Genomic DNA, 25,548 nt, shown 5'->3' with positions numbered 1-25,548 from the left:
CTGGACAGGCGCACACTCTCCTGGGTGGAAAACTGGTTGGCTGGCCGGGCCCAGAGAGTGGTGGGAAATGGTGTGAAATCCAGCTGGAGGCCAGTGACAAGTGGGGTTCCCCAGGGCTCAGTGCTGGGTCCAGCCCTGTTCAATGTTGTTGTCAATGACCTGGATGAAGGCATTGGGTGCACCCTTAGCAAGTTTGCAGATGACACTAAGCTGGGTGGAAGCGTGGATCTGCTGGAGGGTAGGGAGCTCTGCCAAGGGATCTGAACAGGCTGGACCGCTGGGCAGAGTCCAATGGGATGAGGTTTAACAAGGCCAAATGCCGGGTCCTGCACTTGGGGCACAACAACCCTATGCAGAGCTACAGACTAGGAAAAGTCTGTCTAGAAAGCTGCCTGGAGGAGGGGGACCTGGGGGTGTTGGTTGACAGCCAACTGAACATGAGCCAGCAGTGTGCCCAGGTGGCCAAGAAGGCCAATGGCATCTTGGCTTGTATCAGAAACGGCGTGACCAGCAGGTCCAGGGAGGTTATCCTCCCTCTGTACTCGGCACTGGTGAGACCGCTCCTCGAATCCTGTGTTCAGTTCTGGGCCCCTCACCACAAGAAGGATGTTGAGGCTCTGGAACGAGTCCAGAGAAGAGCAACAAAGCTGGTGAAGGGTTTGGAGAACAAGTCTTACGAGGAGCAGCTGAGGGAACTGGGGTTGTTTAGCCTGGAGAAGAGGAGGCTGAGGGGAGACCTTATTGCTCTCTACAACTACCTGAAAGGAGGTTGTAGAGAGGCGGGAGCTGGCCTCTTTTCCCAAGTGACGGGGGACAGGACAAGAAGGAATGGCCTCAAGCCCTGCCAGGGGAGGTTCAGACTGGACATCAGAAAAAAAATTTTCACAGAAAGGGTCATTGGGCACTGGCACAGGCTGCCCAGGCAGGTGGTTGATTCACCTTCCCTGGAGGTGTTTAAGAGATGGGTGGATGAGGTGCTGAGGATCATGGTTTAATGGTTGATAGGAATGATTGGACTCGATGATCCTGTGGGTCTTTTCCAGCCTAGTGTTTCTGTGAATTATACACTGTATCCTGGAGGAGTAGGGTCATTATTTAGGGTGGCTTTCCTTATTTTCCCCTTCTGTAAATCTATTTGTAATCTATATTCATAGAATCATAGAATAGTTTGGGTTGGAAGATACCTTAAAGATCATCTAGTTCCAACCTCCCTGCTATGGGCAGGGACACCTTCCACTACATCAGGTTATTCAAAGCCTTGCCTGTATAGGTTGTTTTCATGTTGTAGTAAAAAAGTAAATCTTTCTTTCCAGATACAATGATGTCTTCCTCTCCCAGCTCCTATAAGGCAACTTCAGGTTCTGCTTTACCTTTCATCCTTGTCATTTGGATAATCTGATCTTTAGGCATCCTTAAAGCTTTCCCTTTTGCCAGGCGAAAACTGTATGAGTTAAGGATTGGAACCATTTTTATTGCTCGGTCCTCAAAAGCTATCTCTTTGTATATAAAATAGTATTGTGCAGTAAGAAGAGCTGTGTTTGAAAATGTTGATATGAGTACCTGCCATTTTTGTAAGCAGGCACTTGGGTTGAAAACATGTGTTTTTCTTCATAGTATGTATTTAGTCTCCTTTGGGCACTGTACTTACCAAATTGATAGCAAATATGTAAGTCTATAATAATTAAAAGAAAAAGTCCCAAACCTTTTGTATTATTTAATTTTATGAGGAATTTGAAGCTGCAGAATAAGTAGCTTAGTTTATTCTGATTACTGCTGCACTAAGTATTGTTAGTTTCTGTGGCAAAGATGTTAATTAGGAGTGATTAGAGATGAGGTTGTGTGCCTTTAAGTAGAGCTGGTAGCATGGTGCTTGACATCCATTATAATATCCCTTTTTTCAGGACCCAGGTGTTTGCCTCGAGCTTTTTGGGAGAAAACTCAGGCTACCATGAGACTTTTGAATCATACCTTGCTTTGTTAATGTTCCTGGCAGCTTTATCTTTGGAAGGGACTAAAGGAGGAGCTAAACATATCTGGATTAACTTTTGAGTAAAGGAAGTGTTTCTTGCCACTTATGTTAAAATTAGGCAACCTTACTAGCGTAGTATGTTTATGACTTCCAAAGAATGTGAATTTACTGCATAGTAAGTAACTACTACATAGCAGCTGAATTATGCAGTTTTGTTTTCTACTAGAAGTGCTTGGTTTGGGCCAAGCAGGAAGGGGAAATCTTTGCTATGGTGGCTCTTTTGATGCAAGGTATACAAAAAAGGGCTTGTGACTGAAGACTGCAAGTATTTAAGAAGTGATGATTGAAGAACAAAATAGCGATGAGGAGTCCCAGGGCAGTATTACTGAAGTTGGGAGATGTCAGTCTGAGGAGAACCTAAAACATATGAGGCAGGACAAGCTGTATGTTAACTTGTGCTGTGTTCTGTGTCAGCCTGATGATCAACTGCATCTAATCTACTGGAACTGGCACCAGTTGGAATAGATGGCACAGCAAAATGATCCCTTAGGGAGTTCAGGAAGAACTATATAAGTAGATAACCTCGGTTTTATTTAAATTCTTTTTTATTCTAGTAAGAGGAAAAATATGAACTCTGTTTCAACTATTGTGTTTATCATGGAGTTACTGATTTGATTACTTCATATTTTTCTAACCTTGCAGTAACACATCATATATATCATGGACAAATAGAGTAATAATTCTAGTGTACCGTAGCACAACAAATGTCTCACAATAGTATTAAGCTTGGTACCTCGGATTAGTTAATTACTGTAAAGTCAAAATGACAAACACTGCCTCAGCTGGACGTAAAAATTACTCTGTAAGATGCAGAATTTTGTAGGGCTGCATTAGTTGCCACTGTCCCTTTTCCCTCAAAGTAATGATTATAGTCTTCTGCTTTTCGCTGTAAGGAAAACAAACTGAAAACCTGACCTGTGCAGAACCTGTGCACAAAATAACAGTGATTAGTAGCAGTGCTAATAGTCTGTAAAACTGAAAATCCACAGATGACAGTATCCTCAAACATTTATCTGATGGAATTCTGGTGGTTTTTTTTTTTTCATGGAGCTTCTACTTTACTGTGGGTTTTGTAGGTGTCTCTAGCAATACTGGGTGATTAAGAATTTTGATCTCTGCCATAGTGAGTTGTTACTGTGCTCATCAAATCAGTTGTGTGTCTGTTTCTTAGTCCAGATGTCTTCCTTAGCGTGCAGGGATCAACTGAAAGACTTTGTTCATTGAAAAATTGCTGTCGTACACTTGAGGTAATATTAAGTGTTGCTCCTACTTATTCTGTTATTTTTTATTTATGCTGTTATTACATATTACTTGAGTTTCATCAGTGTCTTCACAGATTTTTAAGAAATTACTTTGGTTATGATTTTGATCTTTCTACAAGTTGTGTATGTTGTGGCATCATTTACTGAACTCCTCAATGTTTGTACTCTACCCCATTATAAGATAGAGGAGGGTAACTTTAGAATATCTGGGGTAAAAAGTAAGACAAACTTCAACAAAAATGAACATTTCTTGCTTAAAAGAATTATGCAGTGTTATTTGTCTTAATTTGAAAACTAGATGACATTTGAACATTAAAAAAGATCATTAATGTTACTGCTTGATTTTTGTTTCCATTTGAGCAATAAATCTTACTACATTTCAATTCTGTAGCTGTAAAACAGATGTAGAAGCAAAAGGTGCTTCAATATACTCTTTCTTTGCTTTGGATCCTAGATTAATACAAAGTTATTAGTACTTTGATTAGTACTGTTGATTTTGTAGCCGTTTCTGGAAGGCAATCTTGATACTTTATCAAAGTTGTCTCTATATGCCGTTTAACAGGTGCAGAGTTTTGTGTGCTGGCAGGTCATGTGCAGTTACAGGCGATCTGCAATGTTAAGTTTATTGAGCCAGGAAAGTTAAATGTGTCCATTTCGCTTGCCATTCTACTCACCTGGTTCTTGACCTTTATTTGGTGGGTATCTTTAAGTTACCTGGCAGGCGGTGGAGCATTTCATGGGTGGAGGAGGTGCTAAGGAGCATGGTTTAGTGTTTGATAGGAATGGTTGGACTTGATGGTCCGGTGAGTCTCTTCCAACCTGGTTATTCTATGAGTCTATGTAGTATCTTTTGAAATTCTAAATACTTGGAATTTTTATGGGAATAAATGAAGGTGAGCATGGACAATAAATTGGTGTCTTTGATTTAGTTAATCTTACACTAGTTTTGAATTTATAGTGTGCTATTCAACTATTTAGTGTGGAGTATCCATCACTAACCATTAATATTAAACTGTAAATAACGGAAAAATGTATTTTAATGTTAAATGTCAAAAGGAGAGTAACTTACTCTGAATAGGACTTGTTGTGCATCAGTCTTGCAGCTAAGAGAAGCTTTGGCTAGCATTCTTATCATTGATTCTTAAGTCTTTTTACCATTGACAGTTAAAATTCTGACCATCATCCCCGTGTTGAAGTGAGGTTTTTGAGGCTTTGAAGTAATTGTATCAAGGATTGGTACTTAGGAACAAGTTTCATGCTTACAGCTAAATATGTATGTGTTTGAATAATGCTGGCAGTAGTGTTCCACCTCTCCCTATAAACTATCTTGTGACTATATCCTTTTATTACTGTGACTGCAGCAATACTGCTGCTGCTGCATTTAATTTTCCTGCTGTGGTTTATACCGTATAAAATGATAGATGAATGCCTGAGCTAGGGCTGTTCTTGTCAAAACAAGATAAATCGGGATTTGAATTTGAAACTTGTGGACCGTGGGCATCTTTCATTTTGGAGTTGTTTTGGTTATATTACTAATAGCTACTAGTCACAAATAAGAGGCCAAGCAGGTCTTGTCTTGGGGATCAGCAAGAACTATACACAGCTTTGTAATAAAGATATTAGTTGTGATGATGGCAGCTCTGGATTTACAAGCTTCGGTGATTGAAAGATAGTGCAGAAAATGCATGAATGACAGAAGCATCCATCTGAGTACTCTTAGCTAACAAAATATTCTGATACGCTGGAATTATTTCAGAGAGTCATAAACAGTGGCTGAAAACTTAATAACTTAGACATTCAGATGATTGGGTTTGCATGAATCACTAAGGAAAATGCATCAGAAAATGCTCTTCAGGGTTGAAAAATTGGGACAACCAAAGTCTGTGGGGTGTGTGTGTTAAATTTTTGTAAAAGAGAAAGGGATAAAAATACTTCAAGGTCAGTCCAGGCAGTTTTGAAGGGAATAGCACTGGTGCTTGCCGAGAGGGTGCATGTGTTTTAATTTTTCCTAAATGGAAGTTCGCCTCATCTTCTCTGGGTGGGTGAGCTCCTCCTTTCTGTATCTCTTAACTGTCTGTCTCGCATGCTCCTTCACTGAGCTTGCCTGTCTCACTGACTCCAGAAAATTATCCACTTTGGTTTTTGTTGCTGCTCTTTTAGCAGTTTCAATTGGCACACAGAAGGTGTGACAGGCTAAGCAGTGTGGGAAAGGTTGAAAAATGGACAGGAAACTTTTTTTTCCCCTTCCCGTTGTAACAGTGAACTGTTAAATGGTGAACTACAGAGCATAGTTTAATGAAATGAAGTAAGGTGGAAACCTATTTGGAGAAGTCTGTGCATTCCTGAGACAAAAATGAAAATAAGTGTAAATACCTTTAGTGAGTTAAATGATACTTCCATGTGGAAATGTTATGAATTCGTAATACCATTAAAGAAAGGCTGCTCCCATCCATTCCATCTGTACTGGAAAGTTATCAGTCACTCTGGTTATTCAGTCTTTCCAGATGTTGAAGTCCAGGCTGTGGATAGATTTGATAACATCTATTCTGTTTGTAACAGATCAGAGCAAAGATAAAATTATACATATATTCTTAATTTGATATTTTGATGAGGTGATTTTTTCATTCAGTAGTCTGATAAATGTTAGCTTTAAAAGTACATTAAAGAAAACAAATGAGCAAGTACTGATCTTTAGAGTGATCCAGCCTGTAAATGAGCTTAAAGAAAAGAAGAGCTGGAAACAAACTATTTGTGAAATTATATTATGTAATAATTATGTAGATTGAATCTTTGTGGAAGACATAGAGGCAATCAAAATGGGTTTTCTTCCCCTGGCTTCTCCACCTCCTGCCCCACAAGAGGGCAACGTGCTGTATTCCAGCAATCTTGTACCATATTTGTTTTCTTATCTTGCGGCATGTAGCTATTGGAATTAAGAAGGAATTACATATTTTTTTAGATAAGAAACAAAAACCAAAAATGAGATCCCTAGTGATATATAAAGCTTTCTGATTAATTGTGACATATGAACTCTTAAGTATTTTGTGTTGGTGTTTGGCTACAGCATAAATCAGGGCTCTTCAAGTTCTAGGGTGAATAATGTTACAGCTGCTTACCCAATGACTGTGTGGCAATCGTGCCTTATTTTTCTTAAAGTAAGAAAATGGTTTCAGGAGCTGCTTGAATCTGGACAGTTGAACTACCCCATTTGTAAACCAAGATTGAAGTTTCGTTTGTCTATTTCTTGGAGTGTTTCTTCTGCGAAACCCTGTTTTTACAGAATCACAGAATCACTACATTGGAAAACACCTCCAGGATCATTGTGTCCAACCATTCCTACCAACCACTAAACCATGTCCCTGAGCACCTCATCCATTTATCAGCTCTGCGTCTGTCTTAAAATACAGGTGTTTGGAACATCTGAGCACATGCCTATGAATCTTTTTAAATTTACATCTGAGTATATAAATGAGAATCACAGGTTCTGCCTGCCCTCAGGCTCCCTTAGCTTTCACTTACTAACAATATTATTTTCAGTCCTTGTTAAGAGTAATTTCTGCCCTTTTTCCCCTTACAGTAAATCTTGTAGAAGGCCAGAAATTTGATGTCATTACTGTCCCTAGAATGGTGGGGGATTTGAATTTCCTAGTAAAATGATGAAAGCTAAAGAAACTCAGGCAGTGGCTTATATTTCCATTCTATTAACTTCCTTCTTGAGGCTTGTTTAGGGTTCAGTGAAATTGTTACTTAAGTTTATCTAAACATGTACACTGATGATGTAGTAGTCTGGGTAGTTAGCACTGATGAAAGACTTTTGGATCAACAGATCTGATGGGTAGCATGACAGTCTTGGCATACATGCTTCTGTTTTCTCTTGATCCCTGCTTTTTTTCTGGCAGAATGGGTAGTACTTGTGGGACTATTATATGTAAGAAATTATTGAAAAGATGGTGCAGTGCATTTGAAACCCTGCATTCCAGTATTTTTCTTTTTTTCAAGTATGTATTTTCCAGGTCTAAAGTTTTCTCGCTCCAAACAAACAACCCCCCCTCGAGTTAAAAACCAAAAGAAAACAGAAACAGACTCTCCAATCTAAAACTCTTGTCAACAAGCCTATATTAGATTTTAAGCATTTGAAATACTGCCTTATGGTGTCGATTACTGCAATTATGACACCTGCACACTTTGTTATGAAAGGGAAAACTCCATGTTTCTATCCAAGTGGCACACTGGGCGGGGGGGAAACCAAGGTCACTTCAGCATATGAAAGAAACAAACATAGAAATCCTCATCAGACTTTTAAGGAATTCTGTTGGACCTTCTCCGAGTTTGAAGAAGTTTGTAAAAATCAAAAGGACTTTACAGATTGTATTCTAACAAGTATATTTTTGCGTGATAATTTGGTGAAGATTGCATTGGTACTTCATTTATGAATTTTCTTGGCTAAACTGTGTTTCCTGCACTTAGGTTATAATCTCTTTTATAACTTTTAGAAATACAAGGAGAAAGATAAACACAAGCAAAAATATAAGAAGCAGTCGGAGTCCTCACCGTCCTTGGTTCCATCTCTTACTGTAACTACAGAGAAAGTAAGTTAATGTGTTTTTCCTTCTCTTACACTTCAGTTACTTGTATAGAAATTTCGTGAGGTAGATAGCATAGATTCTGTTATTATCAAGCACACTAGGTATTTTTTCCCTGTAATATAAAATTCTAAAATACCTTGAGGTTTATCATTTGAAGAAAGTCTTTGATTTTTGTAATTTAATTGTAAGTGATGACTCTTAATCAGGTGCCACTGATAATTCATTATGTTTTATTTCATTGATTTTAATAATTTGAAAAGTTCTAGAAAAAGCTTGCCTTTGAAAGTCACTTGTGTGCTGAGCTGTCACTGAACCTGTAAGCATTTAAGCTGGTAATTGTGAAATTAAGGCTCATGCTTCATATACTTGTAATATCATGTTGACTTTTCAGCAGTCTGCTGAAAAGTTCTGTGATCCTTTTCTTCCAGTTAATATGCTAGCAAATACCTAACTCCAGGGGCAGCGTAGAGGTTTAAAAAATGACAGTTCTCACTGTACAGGAACCACTTTCGCTATCCACCCAAAAAGTGACACTAATGATGGTATTACAGAGTGGGCAGCAGTGCCGAGAAATGAGTTTTCTGACAATGTTTGTCCCATTCATGTGGGCATGTTTGACATCCAAGTTGGGGAGTCATGGTTTGAATTAATTAGCCATTAGTATGTAGAGCACTGCATTTTAGCAAAGATGCTGAAGATTGTCTTAAGTGTATATAGTTTGGTGGCTGAGATGAAATATTCACCAAATGTGTCCATTTGCAAATGGTGCACCAAGACCTTGTCAGAACAGGGTAGTACCATTGAAGTACATCCAGGGATGAGAGAAAGTTTGTGTTTTCTCAACTAGTGCTATCCACTTCCAAAATCATCACCAAGAAAGCTAGTTTTCTACTATACTGTGGATATTTCTTTATTGTTAATAGCAGGATTATTAACGTGAGGTTGTGTACCCATTAAGATCCCATTATTTGTGACTCACACTTCTGTTAAATTAGTCTTCTTTCTGGTTCTGCTGTATGCTTTTTCACAGCTTGTGTTAAGTGAGGCTTCACTGGTCAGTAGTTTTCTGAAATTCCCATTAACTTCATTGAAAAAAAAGAAAAGGTAGAGTCAGTTTGCTGATTTGCTGGTTTTTAAGAGTGATTAGATGTTGCAGTCAGGGAGCGTTAACAGTTTTTATTGAAATTAACTTGTAGGACTCTTTGAATAGTTCAGCCTGGTCCATGTGATTTGTTATTTCATTTAATTATTTTGGTCTGAACATGTTTCTCTTGGGTCTGAGACAACTTGTGAAATTAATAGGCTGTAAATGAGGCTTCTTGTATGGGAACTTCCTTTAAACTCTACAATTTTTTGTTTAGGTTTGGTGCTCTGTATAATCTTATCTTCCTTTAATTACCTGCCTTTTGTACTTTGATTATCTAATCATTATCATAGGTTTTAACAAAAAATAATACTACTGTACATTTGTGTAAAAGTTTTATTGGTTATTTTTGAGTTCTGTGTATTAGAATAATCTTTTAATGCTGAAGACAGTTGGACTCTGGTTTTCTGCTGATCTCCTATTGTTTTGTTCTCCCTAGTCTTTTCTTAATTACAAGGTTTACGACTCAGTGTACACTGTAGTAGGGTGAACCAGAGTGACATACCATTTTTAGCAGAATTCTATTTAATCCAAGCAAGAAATGAAAATCATGCTGAGCTATTGGCTCTAATGTTCATTGAGATTGTACTATATATAGCAAGTAAAATATTTTTTTTAGTTAAGTCTGTAGGCTTTAAAATAGTAATATCTTAAACATATTTCTATGTTCTTTTGAATACTTAACCCTCACACCTTTATAGTCTTAAAAATCATTGTATAGATAATATTATCCCCCAAAATGCTGCGCCTCCTTATGGTTAGTAGCAAGGTAGAGCTAGAGCAAATACTACAGAGAACAGAATCTCTGTAATTCTAGAACTTAAATTAAAACTGAATTAAACTGAAACAGAAGTAATAATTGTGGAATTTAAATATCAACATGTGTCCTGTTAGTTTTCTTTTTAAAATCTTTTGTATCTTGTGGTTTTGTTTTTTTTTTCTACCTAAGCTGTCTGCTTAATTTTCCACCTTCTTTGTACAGTGCTTTGGATTGTCAGGAAAATTGTTCAGTTTTTTTAATGATGTTACTAAGTATGATTATGTTTTTTAAAAAACACCTGCTGGACATTTGCAAGTGACTTTATATGGCTGTTTCCTTCAGTTATCTTTTAATATTTTTTTCTTACGTCCTTTTGACACCATTTGCATGCATTTGCTTTTCTAGGTTATAAATTCATACTGTGCTCCTCAAAAATTTAGTATTTTAATACTAAAACAAGCTTTATGTTCTTCTGAGAGAAATATTTGGTTCAGAATATTGTATCAATATGTTAACTTTTTGTGTCTCTTTACATAGAGTTGTCAGAATTGACTTGGACTTGATGACTTTTCACAGCAGTCTGTCTTTGCACTGAATACATTATTTTATCATGGTATATAATCGCTTCTACTACCACGTTGTTCCCGTGGGGGAACTGGAATTTGAAATTAGTTTTGTTTTACTGAAGTTAAATCCTTTGTGATGCAATGGTAGTGACCATTTATGCAAGTGATGCCTTAAAGTGTGTTTTTACCTGGATGAGTGACTTCTTCAGATAAATTCATGAAAGGCTGCAGAATAAGCCAAGTATTTACATTGTGTGCATTAATATATTTGGCTTGTGTGTTTGTTCTGCAAAATTTAATTCCAAGAAGTTCTATTGAGGTTCAGGTCCAAGTGCTGTGTTGAGATGTGGGGATGTTATTTGAGAGGCATTTTTGCTCATCCCAGTAATGTCTTGGCAAACGCTGCTTAGACTGGATCAGTTAAGGTTGAGAAAGTTTGAAATAAGAAATTCTTAACTATTCTTTGATTATTGTACTAACATATTTTTCACTTTCCTTTTGGGACAAAGATGCAGAATGTTTTAAGGAGGACAGGATTAACTTGGGAGTTTGAATTCTCTCTCTGCCTCTTCAGATGATGTTTTCCTCTGGCCTTCCTTTTAGTTGGTGAGAGCCATCAGCTCTTTATTTAGTCCTGGTAGAAAGTTCTCTCAGTATTTTCTAAGCTTTGGCTTGTATCAGGACTTTGAAAATTTGTATGGTTTAACAGAGACAGAAAAATACTTTTTTTTTTTTTTCTGGGTGGTGCAGTGGGTTATTTAATTAAAACAAAACTCCAAAACATTGATGTATAGAAAGGTACACAAGACATTGTATCTGCATTCAAATTGTAGCCAGTAACTAAATAAAAGATACTGCAAATGGGAAGTACTGCTGACTGGATTTTATTTGTAATAGTAGAGATGATAACCCTCCTCAGTTTGCTCTGTCAGCCCAACTTGGTTCTGAAGGGAGGTGCTCAGAACCTACCGCAGTGGGATATGGAAGAGAATGAAAAGAGTAGGGAAACCTCTGTTTGATAGGACTTGAGAATACCATCCTACAGCAGTGTGGTGTTTGTAGTCCGTGGTGTATGTGTGTGTGTTGGGTTCTTTTGTTTGTTTACTTGTTTTTTGCTTGGACCATGCTCTAACTATCTGGCATTTTTGTGGAGGATTGCCTGCCATGGTCCTTCCCTCCTTTGTGCAAGAATAACACCCTATACATCTGTATTAGGTCTCAAGGCTTCTGAAGCCTTGGGAGGTACTGTGTATAGCAAGAATTAGTATTATGCCTTTACCATACATCTAAAGTTTTTGCAGAAGTTTTAAGACTTGGTCCAGAGAGGTGGTATAACTTCTCAGTGTGCTCAGAGCAAAATAGGGGGGGGGCATAAATATGAAAGTAGCTATCTGTGCGCCAAGTTGGCAGTGTGGAAATGCACTTTTTTTTGGGAAAAAAACCCTGCAAACTGGTTTATGGGAAGTATAAATGAACTCTGATATACACAGACTTAGTTTGATAATTGCACTAGCAAATACTGATTGATTTTTTGAGAACAGGATTGACATTCATGAAATGGTCAAGTCCTCCCAAATAAACCAATAAATGGAGTTGTATGACAACATCAGGGAAATCTCCTTTTTGGGGGATGTCTCTTCTGAAATGGAGGAAAATGACTATGATGTGAGAGTGAAGGGAGAAGCCTTGAGTAGTTATTCAGTTTAAAAAGTATGTGCTAGAGGAGAAAGCATTGTAAGCTCCGCGTCAAGGGTGGGGGAGCTGCAGAGGCTGAAGCAGGTCCATAAATTATAGCTAAAGGTGTTCTGCCTCATTCCTCAGATCCTGCTCCCTGCCACTGTCACTCTCCTGACCTCAAAAAAATGTCCAAAGCAAACAAACAGTATAACTTTTCCATGGCATGTTAAGGATTTTCTGAGACATTTCTGTTAGACCTTTGTCTTTTAGCATTTAGGATTTTAGAAAAGCAGTTTGTTTGGTGGTGGGCAGGTTATTGTGTGAACCAGCTGGCTCAGTAATTTGAAGTTTGTGCTGCAGTTTTACCTTAGATCCTGTTGCTTATCTTGTGGATTCTCAAAGCACTGGTTTAGTGCACTTTGTTGCGATTAACTCCTTAAAGTAAGGAATATAATCTATGGAAAAAAGTACTGACCAAATGATACGGGTTTTACTTTGCTTAGGATATATTGCATCATATCAGTGTTCAAGATATTTTAAGTTAGCATGTAGATTTCAGTACAATTTGCAGTGCCTCCCAAACCAGAAATATTGCTGGAGCAAATTCTCAGAAGCAGAACTGCAGCATCTGTGCAAGTTTTCCAAAATCTACAAAGGGCAGGATTCAGGCTTGCAGTCAAACCAAATCTCTACACAGTATATGCAAATTAATGCTTCCTTGTCATTGCCTGGCCCTGGCCAGGCTGTAAAGCTGCCTTAAAATCTGTAGTTGCCTTTAAAATAAATAAATAAATAAAATTCCTACAGTAATGGAGAAGAGGTACTACATAACATCAAGCAGTGATTGTCGATACCTGTAGAGAATTATCCTTGCAATTAATATTCGGTTGAGCGGATAGGACATAAGAATTAAGAAAGGAAGGAATTGGGTAAGAGGAGAAATCCTGGATCCTAGAGAAACCTTTGCTTTTGATTTGGGTTATTGCATGTCTGGAAACCCTTTGTTCAAATGACCCACATTTGAACCACTGCTTCTTAACTAGGGTCAAGTGACACATCAATTTCAGGAAAATTGAGCATATTTGTGAACTTTGCAATAGTTCAAAAAGTTAACTACTAAACTTGCCTTAGAATTGGCTCCATCTTCATTAGAAACAGTTACCAGTATAGTAATATGAATTTGGAGTGAATTATTTTTAGCGTTGGACTTTAACTGATATAAAGTGATTTTTCTTCGCTGTTATTCAGAAAACCGGTGATGGTTCAGATGGCAGGGAATCTCAGTGTGATGGTGGGAAGTGAAAACATAAGGGGCAATTGGGCTCGATGGTGCTGATTTCGGTTTGATGTGGACTATAAAGTTAAGTTCTGGAGCCTTCACATCAGTTCCATGCTGATGGATGATGTTTCCAGTTTGAACAAAATAAACTGCATAAAAATTGTATTTTCAGAAAAGCATTTAAAGTCTCTTTTTTTTTCTTAATTACTGTTTAAAAATAAAAATTAACATGCTATTTAAATAGAATATAAAGACTAGATTTGAGATGAATCCATTGATGTCAGTGAAGTAAAAATTTCAACTAAAGCTGACATTTTGTGCGTTTCCCCCCCCCAAAATTAGGTTTTTATGCACTTGAGTTGTTTGCTTAACAATTCAGTTTATGCAACTCCTGCTGTTGCCAGTTACCTCAGTAGCTGAACACTTCTAAGTTTATTTGAAATGAATAGATTTTTTTTAAATAGTTCTTTTGTTACCTTTTTGTGTGTGTGATGAAACAGGTTCTTTTATCTTATTTCTTTTCTCTTTCCAAAACTCTAGACATACACAAGCACTAGCAACAACTCCATGTCAGGCTCCTTGAAGCGGCTTGAAGATACTACAGCTCGATTTACAAATGCAAATTTCCAGGAAGTTTCTACACACATTTCAAGTGGAAAAGATTCTTCAGAGGCCAGAGGGTCAGAGAGCAAAGGGAAGAAATCTGCAGGTCATAACTCAGGTCAGAGAGGAAGAAAGCCTGGTGCTGGAAGAAATCCAGGAACAACTGTGACTGCAGCAAGCCCTTTTCAGCAAGGTAGTAATTGTTATGCTGTAACATGACTTCTGTTTTGACATGAATTAGAAATCTTACATATTTAAAACTTGAAAAGTAGTTCATCCTTCATCCCCAATAAGAATTTCACTTTGGGTAAAAAAACCCATTTTTTTCAGGGAAAAGGTGTTCATTGTTATAACATGCAAAAGAAGGTTGTGTGCCCTTAATCCACAAACCTGATTCTTTTGTTTAGACTGTTAAGATGTTCTCTTTAACTGCTAAAAACACAAGTTTCTTAATGTGCTGAAAAGTTAGTTTGGAGTGAAATTTGACATATGGATTTGAATCTAGGGCTCTTTCTTAGCTCTTTAAGGGAATAATGGTAATGTTTTTTAGTTAGAATCATAGAATCACTAGGTTGGAAAAGACCCACTGTATCATTGAGTCCAACCATTCCTATCAGTCACTGTGTATAGTAGAACAAAAACTGATCGTACCTTGTGTATAGAACGTGGTGTCCCCTAAATAATTTTCCAAGATATGGACATTTAAAATATATTGTTTTCTTCAAAGTAAAAGACCTTTCTCCTTTTTTTTTTTTTTTTTTGTCATTGCAATGCTTAAGCAGAAGATGATTATGTGACAAGTCCATACAGCTTGTTGACCTTATGTAATAAAAAAGTTTGACATTTTCAACATGCCAAAACCCATTGTGGCATCCTGGTCAGAGTTGAAGAAATTTAAAAAAAAAAAAAATTTTTACAACATGCTTAACTAAGAAAAAGTTTTATTTGGAAACACAGCAAACTAGAACTTGTACGAAGATAATTTATTTTTTCATACTTTTCACTGTGGTGTGCAGTAGCTGACTGTCCTTTCTATTTTATGATGTTACTCTTTGAATTTATTAATTCAGTCAGTGCTTTTAAATTTGTCTGGAACTGTTTCAATATTTCAGACTTTTAAAACTTTTTTTTTTAAAAGTTTTTTGTTTTGTTAAATTCTCAAAACTTTGACAAATACCTTATGGAATCCTGAACTTAAGGAAAAATCTTGCTCACTGCAAATGATGCAAAATAGATCTTTAGTATAGGACATTCTTTGTTTAAAGCTGCACTGAAAGATGTTGTTTCAACTTATTTAAAATACATACCAGTGATGATGTTGTGATTTTTTTTTTAAATGGATGTAGTAATGTAAAATATACAATCATAGAATAGTTCGGGTTCAAAGGGACCTTAAAGATCATCTAGTTCCAGCCCCCCTGCCACAGGCAGGGACATCCCACTAGATCAGGCTGCCCAAGGCCCCATCCAACCTGGCCCTGAACACCTCCAGGGATGGGACATCCAAGACTTCCCTTGGCAACCTGTTTCAGTGTCTCACCACTCTCATGGTGAAGATCTCCTCGGAGCTTTCTCCTCTCCAGATTGAACAAGCCCAACTCTCTCAGCCTGTCCTCATATAGGAGGTGCTCCAGCCCTCAGATCGTCTTTGTAGCCCTCCTCTGGACCCGTTCTGACAGCTCCATATCCTTCTTATGCTGTGGATTCCAGAACTGGGCACAGTACTCCAGATGAGGTTTCACAAGAAAAAAATAAAGGGGCAGAATCACTTCCCTTGACCTGCTGACCAAGCTTCTTTTGATGCAGCCAAGGATACGGTTGGCCTTCTGGGCTGCGAGTGCATGTTGCCGGCTCATGTTGAGCTTCTCATTGACCAGCAACCTCAAGTCCTTCTCTGCAGGGCAGCTCTCAATCACGTCATCCCCCATCTTGTACTGAAAACAGGGATTGCCCTGACCCAGGTGCAGGACCTTGCACTTGGCCCTGTTGAACCTCATGAGGTTCTTGGAAGCCCACTTCTCCAGCTTGTCCAGGTCCCTTTGGATGGCATCTCGTTCTTCTGGTGTGGCAACTACACCACTCAGCTTGGTGTCATCTGCAAACTTGCTGAAGGTGCACTCGATCTTGCTGTTTATACCATTGATGAAGATATTAAACAGCACCGGTCCCAGTACGGACCCCTGAGGGAGACGATTTGTCATGGATCTCCATCTGGTCTTTGAGCCATTGACCACTACTCTCTGAATAAGACCATCCAACCAGTTTCTTATCCACAGTACCGTCCACCCATCAAATCCATATCTCTCCAATTTAGAGAGAAGAATGTTGTGTGGGACTGTGTCAAAGCCGTTACAGAAGTCTAGATAGATCACATCCGTTGGTTTACCCATGTCCACTGCTGCAGTTACCCCATCATAGGAAGCCACTAAGTTGATCAGACAGGATTTGCCTGTAGTGAAGCCATGCTGGCTGCAATCCAAAATTATATTTTGGATTGAATTCTTAATAACATTTAATGGAGTACTAATGATAAAACAGTAATTTTTAAAGGATTTTTTTTATACCTAATATCATATTTAGGAGTATTTTCTGACAGCATAGTCATCATCAATCTGAGCTCTACAAAGCGGCACCCGCATGCTCCCACCTGTATAAAATTACTGAATTTCAGTGAAAGTAGATGTTCGTATTTGCTAAGTGTGCTCCATTTTCTGGCTTGCACGCACTAACAGTGATGAAATGACTGCATTCCAAATATTAAAAAAGCAGTGCAATTGGATTACACAAAAGACCTTTATGGTTCCCTGACAGTGCTAAAGAAGTCTTAAAACGTCAATTCCATACACTTTTCTCCACTTCCTCCCATGTCCTTTTGAAAAATACCTCTTCTGTGGAACACCACCTCAGCCAGAGTAAATTAAGTGCAATTGCTTTTCCCTTGACCTGTGTCAGACCCTTGATTTAAGTAGAATGGTAAGGAAGATTGCAGGCATAGCATAGATGCGATCATAGTGTGTTTCTATCAGACACCTTCTTTTTATATATGTGTATGTTAAAAAAAACTAACCTGCTCTGACTTGCACTACCTATTTGTTTGGGCTTCAAAACATGAGGGATGTCAAAGTTGCCTAAGCACAAAAGCTGTTATTCTCCTTTTATTTGCTTTCACCTTGTTTGTGCTCCAAATTAAAATCTGAATCTGAGATAAGAATCTGAGAATGTGATCCAGCAGGGTGAAGATGAGTAGGAGAAGCAATGAGTTGTCTTAAAAATAAATTCTTTAGTTCTTGGTAACATTTTTCATGAAGTCCTTGCACTTTGAAGTTCTGTAGTCTAAGAGGTTGATCTTGCCCATCAATTTTCATCTACTGCAGAGAAAAAAAAAGTTCTTTTTTCCTTTTCTTTCTTCTTAGGAAGCTTTTTGGGCACTCCTGGAAGCATAAAGTCATCTTCTGGAAGTTCAGTTCAATCTCCCCAGGATTTTTTGAGTTTTACAGACACAGATCTGCGAAGTGACAGTTTCACTCATTCTCAACAGGCTTCGTCGACCAAAGATGTACATAAAGGAGAGACTGGGAGTCAAGAGGGGAGTGTCAATTGTTTCACTTCCTTAATTGGTCTCCCTTCATCATCAGCGGTTTCCCAATCTAAAAACTTTGACAGCTCACCTGGAGACATAGGTAGTTCCAGCCTTACTTCTACAGCATACAAACGAGCTCAAACTTCTGGAATAGAAGAAGAAACTGTAACAGAGAAGAAAAGGAAAGGAAATAAGCAAAGTAAACATGGGCCTGGAAGACCCAAAGGAAATAAAAGTCAAGAAAGTATTTCCCATCTTTCAGTCTCTTCTGCATCTCCAACTTCATCTGTGGCATCTGCTGCAGGAAGCGTGACAAGCTCTGGTCTTCAGAAATCTCCAACTTTGCTCAGGAATGGAAGTTTACAAAGTCTTAGTGTTGGCTCATCTCCAGTGGGTTCAGGTAGGCATTTATTGTTGGATTTGTTTGCTTACCTCAAACTATGTCTTTATTATTTTAGCCATAATTCTGAGTATGCTTTTCAAGGACCGAATGTCATTTAAAGTATCTTGACTGTTGCAGTGGGGAAAAAAATGTAAAAGGTAGAATATTACTGTTGGAAGAATAAGTTTTGTTCCATGTGTATGTGCCACAGTGCCATAGGTGGCTGTAGTAAATAGACTTGTGTGCTACATAAATGCAGGTTTTGAGGATATAAAGGGAGAAGTAAGTTGCATGAAAATAGGTTCTTTGGAAATTACTTGTGACTAGTTTAGCTAAAATAAGCGATAGATTATTCTGACTATATTGTCTACATGTTCTGTTACATAGAGAAAACAAAATCAGTACTCCAGCATGTCAACTGTGCTGAGTATGTCGTTCAATTATTTTTTCCCAATTTAGCTTAATTAAAAATCAAAATGTCAATATGGGCAATTATTGGTTTGAACATGTAAAAGGATATTCTGAATCTGGACCCCTGTGTAGCTGGATGACATTTTCATATTCTTGTCTGCTTTTTAGCAATTGAAATTGGCTGGTTTGTTCTTCCTCTGTTCTAAACATTATGTGCATTTGGGGCTGTGAGAGGCTTTCTGTTCCCACTGAACCTGTGTGTGGAATTAACCTTGCAGAATACTGTATCCACAAAAATCTTAGTTGATTTAAAGTTTCTTTTGAAGCCTTTGCATTTGGATTGAAAACAATAATAAGCTATCTCATACCTTATTTTTGTAACTTTGAAATTTTGTTCTTTTTGTTGTTTTATGGATTTTTTTCTTTATTTTTCCTTTCTTGGAGGAAAGAGAAATATAACTTGAATATTTAATTGTGGGCAGGGTTTTATGCTTTTATACTGTATATTTTCATTGTATATGCAAGAGATGCTTTAAAAATACATGCTTCAAGAAAAAAAAACTTCATGTTTGTTTGAGACTAAGGCAGGTACTTAAAATCTTGATCTCAATATCATGTTATTTTAAATCTTTGTTACATTTAGGCAATCATGGTTTTTTATTACGGGCAATAATGGCAATAGAAGTGGCAAATGTATTAAAAAAATATTCTTCCTGTGTTGAAATCAATAAGGAGAAATGTTATGTGACAAAACTTTCAAGTTCACTGCCCATCATCGTGACTAAAATGCGTTTAAGATAAATTTTCACCTTGTATCTTTTATGGACAGAGATTGCCCGAAATATTTAGGTCAATATTCTGATTATTTTGATGTGAACTTTCTTATTCCTTTATAAACTCTTTGATGTGGATTACATACTGTAGTACAGGTGACAGATGGAAGTAAAAGATCTTGTTTTGCAGTGAATGACCCACGTTTCCCACCTTGTATTTGTGTTAGAGTATTCTTGTCTTGTCAGTTCCCAGACTAGGCTTTTTCCTGGCCAAATCCTTTCTGGCTTCCTTTGCCCTCTTCATTGCATCCCACTTTTTCCATCTATAAAATGCCAGCACTAATGTTAAAATCTCTTTTTAAAAAGCTTTGACATACATGGATGGAAATGCAGGGTAGGTTTTATTACTTCTACCACGATATTCAGCCTACAATTTCACCTTCAAGCATACTTAGGTTCTGGCTAGGCGGCATTAGACCTGTCCTATAGAACAATGATGTCTTCTTAAGGTGCCAAAGAATATGAATGAAAAACAAAGAAATAAACAAAATCACCCCAACAAAACCCTGAAAACCCAAAGAAACAAAAGCAGATGGGATGTCTTTGCCTTCGAGCATGAGCTCTAAATTCGTCCATAAACTTCTGCTTGAGTCTGAACACATTGTTTTAATGTGCTCGTCTCCCTGCTTCCGTCTTTCTTATGGTTTTAGTGCTACTTTCTTCACTTCATCATAAGCATTTTTGGCATTTAGCAGTTCATTTAACTTTGTTAGAATGAGCATACCAGTACTGCTAGAATTATCAGAAACAAATTTTCTCAGATATGATGTTTCTCTTTGAAATGTCTCTGTGTTGTCCATGAGCGAAGTCTGGCGAGTGAATTGAAATGATTTGACCCAAAACCCCAAATTAGATTTTGTGCGTGTAAATGTTGTAACATAAATGCAGGGAAAGTCAAGCCAAAAAGTTATTAGTGACTCTTAATTGGATTCCATTGCAATTTCAAAGAAGCAGAAGCAAGAATAAGTTAGACCAAAGCTTTTGAGGCACTTTTGCAAGAATCTCCTTGTTTTTTAAAAAAATAATCTTCTTAACTGCTGCTACCGTTCTCCCCATTTTCTTAAGAGTACTTATTGAAATCCATAAAAATGATGAAAATAAATCATTACTGCACAGATTTTTTTAACAGTTAATGTTAAATCCAAATGAAATGTGAAAGAAAGCTTTTTTAAAAAGTATTGCAGATCCATCACGTGCTGTTTATATGTGTTTTCCTTTGAAGCTTTTATTCAGAGTGAGTATTCACCTCATATCGCAAAAATATTTGTCCTCTCCAAACTTTATTCCAGTCCACAGAACTTCTGTTTTCCTGCATAATAAGAACAGTGATGCACTGTGAATAGTACAAGGCCACGTAATTAGAAGTTCTTACAATCACAGAATCACAGAATCACAGAACAACCAGGTTGGAAGAGACCCACCGGATCATCGAGTCCAACCCTTCCTATCAAACACTAAACCATATCCCTCAGCACCTCGTCCACCCGTGCCTTGAACACCTCCAGGGAAGGTGACTCAATCACCTCCCTGGGCGGCCTGTTTCAGTGCCCAATGACCCTTTCTGTAAAGAATTTTTTCCTAACGTCCAGCCTAAACCTCCCCTGGCAGAGCTTGAGGCCATTCCCTCTTGTCCTGTCCCCCGTCACTTGGAAGAAGAGGCCAGCACCCTCCTCTCCACAACCTCCTTTCAGGTAGTTGTAGAGAGCAATGAGGTCTCCCCTCAGCCTCCTCTTCTCCAGGCTAAACAACTCCAGTTCCCTCAGATGCTCCTCATAAGGCCTGTTCTCCAGCCCCTTCACCAGCTTTGTTGCTCTTCTCTGGACTCGTTCCAGAGCCTCAACATCCTTCTTGTGGTGAGGGGCCCAGAACTGAACACAGGATTCGAGGAGCGGTCTCACCAGTGCCGAGTACAGAGGGAGGATAACCTCCCTGGACCTGCTGGTCACGCCATTTCTGATACAAGCCAAGATGCCGTTGGCCTTCTTGGCCACCTGGGCACACTGCTGGCTCATATTCAGTCGGCTGTCAACCAACACCCCCAGGTCCCTCTCCTCCAGGCAGCTTTCTAGACAGACTTCTCCTAGTCTGTAGCTCTGCATAGGGTTGTTGTGCCCCAAGTGCAGGACCCGGCATTTGGCCTTGTTAAACCTCATGCCATTGGACTCTGCCCAGCGGTCCAGCCTGTTCAGATCCCTTTGCAGAGCCTCCCGACCCTCCAGCAGATCAACACTTCCACCTAGCTTAGTGTCGTCCGCAAACTTGCTAAGGGTGCACTCGATGCCTTCATCCAGGTCATTGATAAAGACATTGAACAGGGCTGGACCCAGCACTGAGCCCTGGGGAACCCCACTTGTCACTGGCCTCCAGCTGGATTTCACACCATTTCCCACCACTCTCTGGGCCCGGCCATCCAACCAGTTTTCCACCCAGGAGAGTGTGCGCCTGTCCAGGCCAGAGGCTGACAGTTTCCTAAGCAGAATGCTGTGAGAAACTGTGTCAAAGGCTTTACTGAAGTCCAGGAAGACCACATCCACAGCCTTTCCCTCATCCAGCAGCTGAGTCACTTTGTCATAGAAGGCGATCAGGTTAGTTCTATAATCATATACTCAGGTTGTATTACAATTGCAACGCAACTGATCTGACACTTTCAGATGTTTGAGTGCTTGAACCTTCAGTTTTAATGCTCCTCATGATTTTTTCTGAAATGTGTTTCTAATCTGATAGGAAGCACTGTATGTGTTACTTCAACAATGTACTCAATGGAATGAGAAGTAATTAAAAGAAGTAAAATTTAGTTGGTAGGATGATAAGGAATTTTTATATTTAATTAATATTTGTCTGGTACATCTGTCCCTGTTAAAGGAAAAATAGCTTCTTTAGCAAATAACAGCTTATTTACAAACCATACTTGCCTTTCTGCCAGAAATTCACAAGGACTGTAAGTTTGCTGTCTAAGAATACCTAAGTCATTTGTCAGTAGTAGTTGCATAAAGCTGAGACTGGTTTCCCCAGAATGCAAGTGGTCTTAAAAAATATGGATCCTGAAATCACTTTAAATAGGGGAGGGTTTAATCTGAACTGTATAATTTTATAGAGCTATCCAACTTTTTGGAATTTGTATGCTAGTTGTATTCTCAGAATTAAATTCATTCTCTGCAACATTCTCGCAAATAACACTTAAAGATTTCTGGTCTGAAGTATTATAAAGTAGCGATCCTTTCTGCTGAAGAGTTTTATTCTTTCTGTTGACAACAATGGTGATTATAGAACAGAAAACCTTCCTCCAGGATTTGGAAGAGATGAGTAGCATCTTGTCCCAGTGCTTACCTCATAGTAGGCTCCAAGGTCAAATGTTTCTTCTACTATACTTGTACTTCATTTCAAGAGTAATGCAGAAACCAGTGGTGGGAAGAAGAAAAAATACAATTAGGATAAATAACTTTAATGCATACTGTATTTTTCTATCAAGCAGTTTGTGCAGTCTTTGCTTCCTCTTAGTTTGGAGTACATTTCAGTGGAGGAGGAACTTTCTGAAAACTCATGTCCCACTGCAACAGGGAAAAAACTTCCTATATGACATCTTATGAGTCTTACCTTCTGATTTTTGTGGAATAATGCAGCAAGGTAAAATCAAAAGCAATCAAGTGTCAGAAGTAGACTAAAATTTCTGTTTTATGGTAGATAAAATTCTTGCACAATTTAAGTTCTGTGTGGATACTTGATGCTGAAGAATTATGCCTCAAGCATATATGGATGCTCTTCTGTCTTTCCATGTTGCATTCTTGATTGCAACAAATTGTACAGTATCGGCTTCGGTTGCTACAGACTAAAGGAGAACCATTTACTTCAGTACTTTAATTTTTGCATAATTGATTTTATGCCCTACAAGAGCTTATAAAGCAGTTCTTTTATTCCCTGAGAAGACTGGAGAAGGTTAAATTCCAAATTGGGCCTTGAAATGATTAGCTCATTCTTTCAGTACCCTTGGTGTGCCTGTCTTCTGGAATTCCTTTGTAAAAATTGAGGCAACCTTATAATTTGTCTTCCTGCATTTTTATCCCTACAGCATACGCTTTATACCTTTGCCCAGTCTTCAGTATGCTCTGGTTGGTAATACTAGGTAGTTTTTGAAATAAAGGACATATCCCAACCCAGTATTGTACTTTAATATAGCAGTATTTCAAACTCTGATTTAGAAACGGTTAATATATTTTTGGCACAGGCCCCTTTGGATTATTCTTTGCCTTATGCAGTCAAGCTTCAGCTTTACATAGGAGTTTACTGAATGCTTCACGTTAGTCCATGTGTATTATTCTCCTTTCTCATCTGATTCAAGCAGCAATGAAAGCTCTGCCAAGTGTCACGCTCCTGTGCAAGCAAATGATCTTACTGTAAAGTTCCTTGTCATACTGATGATGTAAGGGAACTCTGAGCTTCAAAATAGATAAGTAACTTTGTCATTCTCGTTGGGATATTGAGTCCCTCAGAGCTTATGTTAAATCTTTATGATGTTATGTTTAAACTCCACTGTGGCCTTTGACTTTCTGGCTAAAGCTATTGTGAGAAAGAGTTTAGACCAAATTATCCTGAAACAGTGCTATTATGTTTATCTGCTAGGTGCCCCAGAAGCCAAAGCAGAAAAAGAAGTATTGCTGTGTTAAAAAGACAGTTTGTATTCCCAAACAGATGGAATAGAAAGGACAAGTTGATACTAATAGATATCAATGACCTTTCAGGGCTGAGGAAATGGTGTAGAAAACACAGAAGGCAAAATTCTTGTTTGGGGAATTTTGTTCTTATTTGCGGCTCAACGTAAATGGTATTGGTTTGATATGAGATTAAAAAGTTAAAATTGGTGATTGTTGGTGTAGAAAACATAGAAACATTCACCTGGTAATTAGGAAGAAATAACATGAGGTAGTCGAAGCTTATGAAAATGGGGACTATCATGAAATAGATCCCTCTATCAGTGTTCTCTAAAACAGATGTTAGAAGGAGCTACAGCCAGAAATAATAAGTTGACATTTCTTGATGATGTTTTTAGACTGTTAGTGTTAAATTTCAGCAAGTCTTTAAAACTTGTGAAGTTGTGAGATAGTGGTAGGTAGTTAATGTTATGTAGTTAGAATGTGTCCGATACAAGAAAGAATGGTGTTAAGAGATTTAAAGACATTATGAGTAATGGTGATTATTGTGAGTTATGGAAAACAACTTTTTAGACTTGTTTTTTGTATTGTTTAATAAAAAATAGTGGCATAGTAGATGTCTACATTTCGGGTGATACAGCATGAGATTTTAAATAAAGACCTGTAATGATAGGAAGCCAGCAGATGTTTGTATTAAGTGTAGTAAACTGGTAAGTCTCAGTTTCATTTTGATCAGGTAATTATTAAATCAAAATGTTTACTTTGGGGTTGTGCTATTTCCCTGTGCATCAGTTATCAACCTTATACTATTTACTAGAAAATTCTGCAATTTTTAAAGAAGATCTGGGTATGAGGGTAGGGTAAAATTGTTCTCTTGGTAAGCAGTACAAACTAAGAGTTGTGTTGGTGGAGCTGAAGTGAAAGATGATGTGTAAGAAAACTGGATGTGTACTTGCAGGATAAGGATGGCTGCCTGGGGAAAGAAGGGCTGAAAAGAAAAAGGGTATAAGTGAATAATCAGTTGTGTCTGACCTTTCAGTGCTGAGCTGTGTTTTAAAAAAGTTTGAATGTGTAAACAGCAAACTAATGACATGGATAGCACTGTGTAACGCAGAGTTCGTGTGGTCTTCGAATACTGTCTCTGGTTCTGGTATCTCTTCTGTAAAGAAGAGAAAAGCCACAAGAAAGATCAAAGGACTGAAAAAAGCACTTTATTGTAGAAAAGCTAAAGAGTGAATTTGTCTAAATATGGATATTGTGCGGGGAACTGAAAACTGATACTATACTGATCCTTAACCTAACGAAAAAAAGGTAAAACATGATCAAGTGAGAGAAAGTGATAGTTGAACAATTCTTAGTAACGATGCTGGGTTGGAAGTTCTAGAGCTAAGAACCAAATAACCTGTTTGCAGGGATTCTTGTTTGGCTTTTACCTATGGATGTAATTCTGTGCTGTAATGTCACTTTGATTTCTAAAAGAAAAATTAGCATGGTGCATCAGTTTGGCACATGAAATGGACTGTAACTGGAAAAGAATGCATTTGAAAATACAGTAGTAGTAGAGAATTGTCAGGCAGTACAGGTCTGCAGAAATTTACTCCCAACACTTTGTTATATGGTTTTGTCAAAGATTGGGAAGAAATTAAGAAGTCTTTGCTGTTTGCTGTGAGGGTTCGTGGTGATTTCTGAAAATGAATGTTGTAAGAAATGTACTCAGATGTAATGAATAATTCCTTGATTAAAAAAGTTCTGTGCAAAAAATACTGAACAATGAACCTTATTTTCCCTTA

General features: G+C 38.0%; 1 protein-coding gene across 4 annotated transcripts in view; it reads left to right on the top strand.

Annotated features, from left to right (window-relative positions):
* MLLT10 (MLLT10 histone lysine methyltransferase DOT1L cofactor) overlaps positions 1-25,548 on the top strand; it is a 128,405-nt gene that overhangs the window by 46,126 nt on the left and 56,731 nt on the right. For all 4 annotated transcript variants that reach the window (XM_069859513.1, XM_069859515.1, XM_069859514.1 and 1 more), the window contains 3 exons: positions 7,785-7,880; positions 13,844-14,099; positions 17,320-17,886. In XM_069859513.1, coding sequence (XP_069715614.1) covers positions 7,785-7,880; positions 13,844-14,099; positions 17,320-17,886 — 919 coding nt within the window. The remainder of the gene's footprint in view (positions 1-7,784; positions 7,881-13,843; positions 14,100-17,319; positions 17,887-25,548) is intronic.

The sequence above is a fragment of the Phaenicophaeus curvirostris genome, chromosome 6 (genome assembly GCF_032191515.1).
Source record: "Phaenicophaeus curvirostris isolate KB17595 chromosome 6, BPBGC_Pcur_1.0, whole genome shotgun sequence".
Taxonomy (NCBI): Eukaryota; Metazoa; Chordata; class Aves; order Cuculiformes; family Cuculidae; genus Phaenicophaeus; species Phaenicophaeus curvirostris.
Note: the sequence above shows the minus strand (reverse complement) of the source record. Positions and strands in the feature narration are given on the sequence as shown.